This window comes from Nansenia antarctica (assembly GCF_963989245.1).
Source record: "Nansenia antarctica genome assembly, chromosome: 1".
In the NCBI taxonomy this organism is placed as follows: Eukaryota; Metazoa; Chordata; class Actinopteri; order Argentiniformes; family Microstomatidae; genus Nansenia; species Nansenia antarctica.
In genome coordinates this window covers 111,482,216-111,494,715 of record NC_137674.1, presented here as the reverse complement: position 1 = coordinate 111,494,715, position 12,500 = coordinate 111,482,216, and the positions used below count along the sequence as shown (strand labels likewise).

General features: G+C 48.4%; 1 protein-coding gene across 1 annotated transcript in view; it reads left to right on the top strand.

The window, feature by feature from the left end:
• Nucleotides 1–8,514: 8,514 nt before the first annotated feature.
• tsc22d2 (TSC22 domain family 2) overlaps nucleotides 8,515–12,500 on the top strand; it is a gene marked incomplete at both ends in the record, with an annotated part of 35,730 nt that continues 31,744 nt past the window's right edge. Inside the window, one exon of the mRNA XM_080530161.1 lies at nucleotides 8,515–10,370. Within this exon, the coding sequence (XP_080386287.1) occupies nucleotides 8,515–10,370 (1,856 nt within the window). The remainder of the gene's footprint in view (nucleotides 10,371–12,500) is intronic.

The window sequence follows — 12,500 nt, the reverse complement described above, 5'->3', positions numbered from 1 at the left end:
TTTGTAGTTTGTAATTTGTAGTTTGTAGTTCACCTAATGATAGTTTGTCAAATATCAGAGATGTCTGGTTAGAATGTAGGACACACACACAACACACAGACAGGACAGATACAGATATAGATACAGGCTGTGGCTAAGGAGGTAGAGCTGGTGTCTAACGATCGCAAGGTCGGTGGTTCAGCGGTTCAATTCCCCGGCTGGCCACGTGCTGAGGTGTCCTTGGGCAAGACACTGAACCCCAAATAGCTCCCAATGAGGGGCCAGCACCTTGCATGGTAGCTTGCTGCCGTGTGTGTGAATGGCTGAATGAGAGGCCGTCGTGGAGTGCTTTGGAATAAGGTGCTTTATAAGTGCAGTCCATTTAGATACAGGCCCGTAGCATAGCAGTACCACCCTGCTTCCCGGACTAGGTTCGCGTGCCCGAACCGGTGCGGTTCCTCAGCGGTGTGAAAGCCGCCCTCTCTGTCAGCTGGTTTCTCTGTCAGCTGGTTTCTCTGTCAGCTGGTTTCCTGTCACCTGCCTGTTTCAGGAAGCCAGTGTGGGCGGGGCAGAGAGGGTACGTTGGCAGCTGTGTCTCACCTGTGCAGGTGTGGCCTGCAGGCATTATAGGGTGAACCCCAGCGGCCATCTTGTCTCTCTCTCTCTCTTCCCGCGGGCAGGTTGGCTCCTGAGTTTGTTTACTTTAACACACCACAACACCCATTCCATTCATCCATACGCTACTCACACTACTGATTATACACACTCCGCCTTACGTTCACCTCACCTTACCTTCTGTTGTTTATTCTTTAAATTAATAAATATGTTACTTTAACTTTTGATCATGTGTGGACTCCCCTTTTTGTTGTGACCCCCGGGCATGGTCTGTCAGGACAGCAACGTAACAATCACAACAATGGCGGCCTTCACCGAACTATAGACTGGGGACCAGAGAGACTTCTGGGTAATGGTGTTTGGGAGGGCCAGAGGAGGACCAGAGGAGGGCAGTCAGTCATCACACTTCACTGTCAACGTTTTTGCGGTTCATGTGGTTTTTGGGGGGAGGTTGGTCGTTTTTTTGAGTTTTTGATGGGTGTTTCGTCGACAGGGGTAGCAGAGTGTTTGAACAGGGTTAGGGGTTAGGAATCCTGGCTGTAGGGGGGAACACGTGACTGGCTGTACACACAGTACTGTCACCTGTCACCTGTCACCTGTCACCTGTCACCTTTCAAAGGTGGGACTGGTATCCATCCATCCATCTGAATGGCCACCCTCACTGACCTATGGACTGGGGACCAGAAAGACTTCTAGGAATGGTGTTGGGGTGAGAGAGCATCCATCACGCTGGTCTAGAAGGCCTCCATTGCCCCATTGCCCCAAGGACGTGACTGGGGGACAAGCCCTTCTTAACGAGCTGTCCTGATGACGCACACCACACACACACACACACACATACACACACACACACACACACATGCACACACACACTCCCGGACACAGTTATATGTCACTAAAGCATGCTGTCGGGTGGGATTTGCTTTGTAGTTCACCTAATGACAGTTTGTCAAATATCAGAGATGTCTGGTTAGCATGTACGATGTGTAGTCACAACCTGGTGGAACACCAGATCAGATTAGATTGCGATGCAGAAGATTAGATTAGACAAAGCAGAAGGACACCATTGGCCAGCTGCCCTGTGCTGAATGCTTCCATGCGCTGGAGAAACCTCCGGAGTCGTGACTGCAGGGTTACCGAGGGACTGGTTATACGTCTTTTCACCTGTCAGGGAAATTAAATCTGACCTCTTTGTATCTCTGGCAGGAAGTTCGTTAACGTGAGGTGGTGAAAATGAAGAAAGAAACTGGCGTGATTCTCGTACGGCACCTTTAAAAGTCAAAGAAAATAATAACCCTAACCCTTAATAATTGTTTACATTTACATTTTTGGCCTTTAGCAGACGCCTTTATCCAAAGGCGACTTGCAACAGAAAATACATTCGTCTAAGTAAGTGAATCATCTCTCCGTTAGTCATCGTCGCAAGAAAAGTAATATCTCCTCAGGCCAGGGGCCATTGGCAGTCATAATGCTAGATAATAAATTCTTTTTTAAATATTGAGTTTCGGTAGAGAAACTGTACAGGGGGGGTTGAGGGGATGGCGGGGTTTCAAAAACATATTATGCAGCAAATGGAGGAGACAGAGGTTATTTTTGAATTGAGTCTAACAGGCTGCCTTACTTTGACAGGCTGCTTTACTTTGACAATGGCGACTCAAATATCCCTTCATACTACTCACACCATCCTTCTGGGAGTAATCCTGTCTACTATTTAAGACTCCTCTACTCCTGGCAACCCTCCACACCTAAAATGTTCAGCTCTTAATATACAAAACAGATAGCTGTTCTAGGCAGCACAAACCTGACCATTTCTAAAAGAAACTTAAGCCAATGCAAAAGACCACATGCATATTTTATTTATTATTTCAATCCCACGCCTGCCAGGCTGACCTGGGATGACCGATCGTACCCTTTCGGGGAAAAGATGATTTTAGCCCGGTGCAGAGTGATGTCTGGTCAGACTGTTTGTTCAGCCTGCCCTCTCAGGCCACAGTGCCTGGCTTAGGGGGGGTCAGGGGTCACCAGGTTGGGCCACAGAGACTGACCGCTGACCGGGACTTCTCTCCCCGAAATGTCCGCCACACAACGCCTGTCTTGTTACCGCTGGCGTCCTCCGAAAGTGGGCCTGACCGAGCCGTGATACGCTGCTACGCTGCTGCTCGCTGGCAGAAGCTGCCCTCAGACCTGCACAAATAAACACCACCAGCTATGCAAACAGCCTGGCCTGTCTAGGGAGAAAAGCCCACGCGCATGCAGGTTTTTAAGGCCCATGGCTAAGTAAAGACCGGGCCTTTGCCTGTAAGTCAATGTTGCAACATTCTTTTTCAGGCCGTTGTGGTGAGACTAATGTTCCCTGGTGGGTTTTTTTCACCCTGCGAAACATTGTTTTGTATTAAATAGAACTTTAGACTTGTTTGTACGGTAGTCTCTATTAAACTGTTAGAATCAATCATGTCTTGTGAGCGATATTCAGCAGTTTAACTCGATAATCAGTTGGTCACGTCAGGAGAGTTAGGCTGCAGTGTGGTTCCTCTGTGGCTCAGCTGGTTAGAGCATGGTGCTCTAAAAACGCTTAGGTTGTGGGTTTGATTCCCTCAATCCAATATAAGTCGCTTTGGATAAAAGGGTCAGGTAAATGGCATATACAGTATATATATTATATAAATGACATATACAGGCAGCAGTGGGTTATTGAACACATTTGTGTCACGTTCTAATGCTTTGGTCCGCATATCGGGATCTGATGTAATGACCAGACTTTTCTTACGAAAAACACATCGCTAGTCAACAGCTTGTTTTGTGAGCCTGCTAACAATGTAAAGTAGTGGGGTGCTTAGGTGGCGTAGCGGGTTAAGCGTCGACCATGTAACCGCAGGGTCCCCGGTTCGATTCCAGCCGGGGACATATCCTGCATGTCATCCCTCCTCTCTCTCTCACCCATCCTTCCTGTCATAATCTATACTGTACTGTCAATAAAAATGAAAAATATGAGTGGGAATGCCCCACTCAGGAAAAAAAAACTTAAAAAAAACCCTATGTAAAGTAGTGTTAGAGTTAACTAGGTAGCAGTGGGGATTACTCACCCATTTCGTTGCAGTATTTTGGCTTGACTAGCGAGTTTGTGTTGTGATTCTCAACAACGTTGAAACGTAGTTCTGTGTTTCAAAAGAAAAGTCTGAACATTTTGATTGGTTGCCGACATGCGGACCAAAAGACTAGAACGTGTCACATTTGTTCTCAGACCAGTGCTCTTTAGCACAGTCTAGTGGAAACAACTAATTTTAGGGCTTAAGTGACGCTCCACTGTGCCAGCTAGAGTTGATCAACTTCTGAAGACGATGGATTGACAGTGTGGCCTAAAAGCATACAAATGTTGCCAAAAAGTCATGTCCCACATAATTGTCCCATCCATAATAAAGTAGGCACTTGAACTTGTCAAAACAGTTGAAATGTAATATGTGTTGATATGACTACTGACAGGCTCTACATCGATATGCTCTACATCACACGCCGCCCAAATCGAAGGTTGTCCAAATGTGATATTGGATTTTATAATCATAATCGTTTCATGTTACTTCTGAAGGTTTCTACTTTATTAAATGTAGCAAATGTGCATTAAAGAGTCAACGTGGGCTAGAGAACTGGGGGGGGCGGGGGTGGTTAAAGTAAGGAAACCCTAAACAACCTCTGTGATCATGCTTTTATACACCTGGGGGAGGGAGGGGAGGGGGGAAGGGAGGGGCGGGGGAGGAGGGGGACATTTGGCTCTCCGCTTGTTTTCTCCTCAGTTCACCCCCTCAGCGGAGAGTGCCAGAAGCTTGGCTAGCTGTGTTTATGACACCTCTGCTTCCTATAACCAGGCCAGTAAGCCTCCCGATCAGCTTCCCCTGCCACATTCCTCTACAAAACCCAAGAGCCCACTTCACAATACTGGAAAAGAACAATGGAGTCCAAAATACAGTTTGTATGCTCTGCAGAGAATGTTTTTTTTTCTGTGTGTCATGAGTTGAAATGGTGTTTTGTAGTCCTCCGGTTGTCAACATGCAGTGGTGTGTCGCTGACGTTACACAACAACACCGGATATGTACGAGGGTTCATCAATGAACCAGGGGTTAGTTGTTTACAGTGCTGTATGTAGAGCACTTTGAATTGCCTCTGTTGTATGAAATGTGCTGTACAAATAAACTAGCCTTGCCTTGACAGAGATAGATGACACTCTATAGGGAGGCTGTCTGATTTGTATTGAGAGACCGCCCCAGGCGCAGATATACTGTACATTTGACATTTTGCCAAACAACTTACAACAAATACATTAGTCTATGTAAGTGGATCATCATCTTTCAATCAGTCATCATAAGAACAACAGACCTATGCTAGCGCCACGGGCCACTGATAGTCACAATACCAGAAGAAGGAAGCAATTTACCATGAGAGGAAGGGGGTTGTGGACTCATTTACCACTGGTACAGGGTTGTGGCACGAGGCGAAGCCGTACAGTGGTAAATGAGTCCACAACCCCCGCCCTCCAATGGTCAATTGCTTTTCTACAACAGCCACCACATAATATAACAAATAAATACACAGTTTTAACATTAAATTAATTTATTTACAATCATTAATAGTTTCAGAATACATATATCCTTCCGCCACAGAATATAGTCCATAATAAACAAGATCAACCATTGCATTGGAGGTCAGCACAGGTGTTCTTAATCAGATGGATTGGGAGGCGCATTGATACTGGAAATGCGGTCTGAACTGAAGGTTGTTGGGGGTATTTACCACTGTTGCTAGCCAATCAGAATCCAGTATCCAAACATGCTGTTGTAGAAGGGACTTTTTTTCAAGGGGGTAGTAGTGGGGATGAAGAGGCCTTTAGGAGGGACAGTTGGGTCTTCAGTCTGCGGCGGGAGATAGGTAGCGACTCTGCAATCTCAGCAGCAGTGAGCAGCTCGTTCCACCAGCGGGGCGCCAGGACAGTGAAGAGCCGTGACCGAGTACACTGCTCATAGGTGTAATAAAACATGGATTAAAAGCTTACTTTGAAATATTCCATCTGTCAAAAACGGCCTGGTCTTCTAAGATGCTCATAACTCATTTTGATTAGGAAAATCCAAAATAGCTTAGACCAAACATGGGATGTTGTAACATTTGGGAGTAAATATAACAACCTTTAAATACGTTGGTTTGATCTATCACTTTTCCATTACCCATGTACACTATTCATAACACGATTTGAGATTATATTGGATCTAAAACAAGCACATTATATGATTTAATGCTTTACATTTCATCAACTTGGTTAATGCATCCTGAGTCTACAAATACAGAATAGCTGTGTGCACTATAGGGAGGGGGAAGACAGGTTCATTCACTGGTTGCCTGATAATATAAAATGCCACAGAGGTTGAGAATTACACTTTAGAATATTATATTGATCTTTTCACAAAGAAATGTTTTCCAACATAGAGCATACATAATAAGTGTACAGTTTCCATATACAATTGGACAGACTTCTGCTGGTAGTGATTTGAAGAAATTGCATTATAGGTGTGATTTATATCACAATTATTGCTGGAAATTATTTAGATGTATGTGGTACTTGTTTGGGGGTAGGCTACTTCAGAAGGAGTGTACGTTCAATGCAAACATTCAGAAACAAATTGTTTTCTTTAAGAAAAAACCCCCAAAACACCCACCCTCACAGAGCAGACAATGTGGACATTTGCTGTTGGTTTGGCTCTGTCACAAACAAAACTAAAGACCAAGAATTTAATATTTCCTTAGCTGCAAAACATTTTTTTTGTAAAAAAATAAATAAAAAAATAATAAAGAATGTGTTGCGCAATGAGCACATGAGGCCCATAAGTCCAGTTTTGTGGAAATGAGGGAGTTTGGAAAATCGATGTCGTTTCCCCCAAGCGGCGCTGTCGGTCGTAGGGTGCGTTCGTTAATACGCTCTGGAAATCTTATCAGCACTCATGGAATGCGCCTTGTCCAATCAAATTACTTGGTCGCTTTAAGACGTTGAGCCCTGTGTGCGCTCCGGCACTCTCAGAGCAAGTTTACGAACGCACCCGTTTTGTTCCACTGCGTGGTAGTGCGTCATCACCCAGATAGGAAGGGAACGGGGGAGGAACCTTACGATCTTTGGTTAGAATGATAAGATTAATAAATGAAAAATATAATTAAATCACGATAGTCTTATTTTATATTGAGACACTAATCTACGTCGTTTTATGGTGCAGTTAAACAATATATATATATTCAAAAAAAAAAGTACTAGTATGTTAGTTAGAAAATGCCAGTTCAGAAATCGAACCAATAAGTTTTATCCAACTCACTGGCTTCAGTGTACCAATTCAAAACCAACACGTCCCATTAAAATGGTCATGAAATCATGCACATAAATAGTTAATTAAAGTATGGGGTAAGAAGAATTCTAATTCTAAGAATTGTTATCTGGCTATTCGTTACTTGGAAGCTGAATCATGCACACAGCACAGTTGTTCATTCAGAGGAAATTGGCAGACGAGAGGAACTGGTATAATAAGACACATGTCCCAACTCGAAAAAATATATAATGATTGCCAAATCTGACGCTGTGGTTTTATATCACAATTGTGGTTACGTCATGTCAGATTACGTCAGATCTGGCAATCTGTATACATGTTTCGAGTCAGAACATGTGTCCTTATACCAGTTCCCCTGGTCTAGACAATCAGGTTGTCTGCTGTGACAGGACTGATACAGTAACACAAACCATTGATAACACCCCAACCAACCCTCCTCTATCTGCGTACGGGGTTGAATTCTCTACCCGTTTACGTAACGTAAAATGCGCAACCCTCCCAGAGTGCAGTGCGTTTTTGCTTTTGCCATCTTGGGTGGGGTGCGTTCGTAAACTTGCTATAAAACCCCCCGAGCGCACACTGGGTCCGACGTCACAAAGAAACCGAGTAATCTGATTGGACAAGAGGCGTTCCTCTTCAAATGTGAGTGCGGATCACATTTCTCAGAGCGTGTCTACGAACGCAGCCCCTTGAACGCTCGAGCTTGGTGGAAGGAAGAGCGGTTGGTTGGTTGGTGGTGGCAGTTAGCTTAGCGTAGTCAGTGGTGAAGTCAACCCCAGTCAGCTCGCCGCAGCCCCGGAGAGTAAAAGCGGACAATACGGAGCTCACAGGGAGGCTAAACTTTATTTAGGTTTATCTCCCTGTTTCGGAGGATATACACTATAGATACCGTGTGAAGAAAGTCGTAGTGAGGATTATAATGGACTTGTTTTAACGTTTAACGTGATGTCGCTCGAGCGCCTCCTCGGTAGGGAAAGAAACTAACGTAACGGCTTTTGGGGGGCTAGCTGAGTTAGCTTAGCATAGATTACGTTAGCTAGCTGCTCTGCTAAAAGGGAAAGTGGTGGTGGTGGAGGAACACGGAGGCCCGCCTCACGCCTCAGTCTAAAGTGGAGAGTGGAGTGGAAAGCAAGTGACTGCGACAACCAAGGGCCTGCTTGCAACTCCGGAGCCCAGGACGTTACCTGACGTGAGGAGGAGGCCGGTGTCTGGAGGTCTGGAGGTCTGGGAGGGAGTTACCGGGAGATAGGAGGGCTGTGGTCCGGGGTGGGAGAGAGACTGACGGAGAGACAACCCGGAGGAAGCGGAGGGGCTTCGGACACAATCCGCACCCAGAGAGCGCCGGGGTGGTGGTGACTCAAGACTCAAGAGTAGGAGAGATGTCGCATACTTGTCTCTCGCGTAGTTACAAAACAAACAAACTGTGAATTGGTTACTTTTTTTATAGGCTAAGTATTTTAGTCTATATAACTTATTATTAAGTAAAGTTAAGACTTAGTTTCATTCACTTTCTTGTGTTTCATCTGGTTTAGATAGACAAGGGAGTGACAGGTATTATTCATCCATCATGTCTAAAATGCCGGCGAAGAAGAAGAGCTGTTTCCAGATCACCAGTGTGACCCAGGCTCAGGTGGCTCAGGCCAGCAGCATCACGGACGACACGGAGAGTCTGGACGACCCGGACGAATCCAGGACGGAGGATGTGTCCTCGGAGATCTTCGACGTGTCCCGGGGGGCCGACCTGCTCGGCGGGGGGATATGTGACAGGAGTTCATCCGAAGAAACCTTAAACAACGTAGGCGACAGCGGCGCAGGAGAGGCGGCTGCCTCCTCCTCCATGGCGGCGTTACATTTACCTCAAGAGGGCCTGCAAATGCAAACATCGGCTGCTGCTGCAACAGGTCCTGTCAACGGGGGTTACAACGCTGTCAGAAACACAACAGGCGCTGGTCATGTCAATCCGCACGTTTTAGGGGGGAGTGTGCCTGCACCAGCACCAGCTACCGCGAGTCAGCCACCTACCATCCCAACCTCAGTCACACAACAGCAGCAGCCAACGATTGTCAACGCTACTGGCGGCCCCGCTACGAATGTCTCCGCACCACCTGTGGCCGCTGGCTTCACGACCACCACGACGACAACAACAACGACGACAACAAGCTGTAGTTCACGTTTCAGGGTCATTAAACTTGACCATGGTACAGGAGAGCCCTTCAGGCGGGGCAGGTGGACTTGCACAGAGTTCTACGAGAGGGATTCGGAGGGGTCTAGCATCAGCAGGACTGTGGATAGTATAAAGCACGCTGTCACCCTGGACCACAATACGGACAGGGACAGCGGGCTTGGTGGTGGCGGCTCGGTGGTTGTCCCTATCTCCGTCTCGACGCAGGTTAAGGAGTCCACTGCGGACAGCGGCTACTCTGGCGCCCACCACAGCCACCCCCTGGAGCCTCAGCAGCCAGGCTACGGCCTGGCGCCCCACATAGAGAGTGGAGCAAGTGCCTTCCAGCCCACGGGGTACTCTGCAGTACCCCAGCCCCCCCAACAGGCCCAACAGGTCAACATGCTGCCCGTCACCGCCCAGGCCCACCTCTCTGGTGGGCTCAACGGCGGGCCCCAAGGCGCCATGCTGCAGAAATCTCCCATCATGCCTCCTGCCGCACAGCAGGCCCAGCAGTTCGCGTATTCTCCTCATCCCCCTGGCGGCCCCCCCAGCCAGCTAGACTACAGACAGCAGCACTTCGCCTCCCCCCTCCAGCCCCAGGGACCCCCCAGCACCCTCCTCCCCCCCATGGCCTCCCTCCCTGTGGGCCTGCCAGCGAGCCAGCAGGCCCAGGGCCCCTCTCCTGTCATCAACCCCGCCGCTGGCCCCGGAGGAGCTCAGGTGCAGCAGGGGCTGCTGGCTCAGCCTGGGGCGGGGGAGCTGGCGCTGGGCCTCCACGGGGGGCAGACAGCCCCGGTCCAGGGGCTGTTGCTGCAGGCGGGCGGCGGAGGGGGAACGGCAGTGGCCCCTGCGCTTCTGGGGGGTGTCCAACAACAACAACAACAACAACAGCAGATTAGTCAGCTTCAGCCTTGTGGAGGGGGGGTCGGTGGTAGCGCCCCCGTGCCCTCCGCCGCCTCCACCACCACCAACACCCACGCCGGAGTCCAGAATGTGCCTAGCGCCTCAGTGCCCAGCGCCGCCAACACACCTGGGGGGGGCCCCACGACGGGCGTGACCCCGGGACAGGGCTTCCCCAGTGGCTTCGGCCAGCTGCCCGCGTCGGGCAGGAGGAAGTCTGACGCCCTACCTCAGCCCCCCAGCATCATCCCGAGGAGAGATGTCATGAAGCCTTTCATCCCTGAGAACCTCCACCTGGCCACCCCCACCGTCAACAGCCTGTTTGGGATAGCCATCTCCATCGATGGGGATGACGACGGGTAAGAGAGAGACAAGGGGGCATTTCTGTCTGGTCAACTTTCACACACGAGAATTATTATTAAAAAGGAAAAGAGAGAGAGAGTGTCCCTCCTGTCCCCTGCTCCCTCCTCTGTAATAAAGTTACAGCACGTGTACAGCAACATGCTGTGTTGTGTGAGAGTGACTGAGTGAGGTGTTAATCACATTAATGTAACAACATAGGTAGGTCGACCTCCTGTGTGGGTCTTTCAGGTGAAAACAAAGCTCAGAGGGTCTGGCTGTTTAGGGGAGTGTGACAGAGGGATTAGGAGAGTGAGTGACTGTCTGGAATCCTGCCCTCATGTTAAACATTCCCATGGCATTCTGCAGCAGTGCGGTCATACTGTTTTGTATTGAAAAGCCTCCCCTTTGCCAAAGCTGGTGTGTGAGGTATGCTATTCCTGCTAATGTTTGGTTGTATACACAGAAACATGTATTTTCAGTTGTATTTGGAAGGGTACATTTAGAGTTGAGAGGAGGGGGGGGGTGATGGTGGGTGTGTCGGGGGGGACGGGGACTGTTCCAATGAGAACTGGCTGGCACAGAGGACTTATTTTGGGTGTGTTTTTCATTAGTGCCCACAAAACACTGGATAGCAGCAACCCAGTTGAGCGCTCTATAGTCAGCCCAGGCCCCTTCTCCGCCCCATCCGAGCAAAACACCGTTTTCAGGGGCTGGTCTGGAGTGGTTCAACAAGCACTTAGCTGAATTCAGCTAAGTAATTATGCTGTGTAGCTGAGACATGGTGACTACTAGACAGAGCAGCGAGTATTCTCTGAACATTTAGTGCTGTTTTTCCCTCTCTCTCTCTGTGTGTGTGGATATAATGTCCCCTTGGCTGTGGTCCAAGCAAGCAGCCCCCTGCATGAAAACTCATAAGTACATTCTTCCATTGTTTGTAGAACTCTTCCAATGTACACGGTGTGGCTATTTATAGACTTTTAGCTGCGGACTGCTTCTTGCGTCCTGGTTTTGAAGTCTTGTGGTCTTTCATCTGAGGATTGTAAATCTTCTCTCTGGACCAATAGAGGTGTGTGTGTGTGTGTGTGTGTGTGTGTGTGTGTGTGTGTGTGTGTGTGTGTGTCTCTCTCTCTCAGGAGAACGTTGCCTGGCTTGAGTTGTCACGCTCCGCACACACACGCGCATCGCCCTGTATTTATTTTGGCTTCTCTGTTTATCAGCTCTACCCCCCCTATCTACTCCGGACTGGGAAATGGAAATGGGACAGGCATAGTTTTGGTTTAGGGGGGGGGGGGGGGCAGTGGAGAGAGGGGTTTAGGGGGGGTGGACAGTGGAGAGAGGGGTTTCGGAAAAACTGTGCGGGAAAGGAGGCTTGGTTTATACTGTCCCAACGATATTCCTGAAGCTAACCCGTTTGGGGGGGGGTGGGGCATGTTATGATTTATGTTACTGCCAGTGTGATGACATCAGGGAACAGCCAGTGCACATTTCCTAATCATTCTCCTATGTGCCGTGACATCAGTGGCTGTGTAACCAAGGAGTCACGATGGCAGGAAAACAGGACAGGACATGTCAGGGAGGTGGGGTGGACAGGGAGGGGGGGTGATGGCCAGTGGATCTGGGTTCCAGTCATCAGTGACATGGCTGGATTGACTCAGCAGGCCAATGCCTGTCTCTCTGCCTCTAGTAGGGCTCTGGGCTGACTGATGTTGACACACACACACACACACACACAGACACAGGCCTTTCATTGTCCTTGGAATGTGTCTGTTTTCAGGACTGTCAACTGACTCTCTTGAGGGTCTCTTGAGAATTTCTGTAGATAGACACACACATGTGTATAGAATGTCCCTGTGGTAGATTTTGGTTAACATTGAGTGTGTGTGTGTGTGTGTGTGTGTGTGTGTGTGTGTGTGTGTGTGTGTGTGTGTGTGTGTGTGTGTGCTGGTGCACGGAGAGAGGCATGCCATTCAATGTTTTTGAAATTGTATCTCTAAAGATCCCGGTGAAAGAGAAAATGTCACATTTTCAGCAACACACCTCAAACTAACCTCTTTATAAGATTTCACACGATTACTCCCACAGCCTGAGACAAATTGTTCTGTACACAAGCTCTACTACACAAGCTCATATGTATGAGAATCAATGGG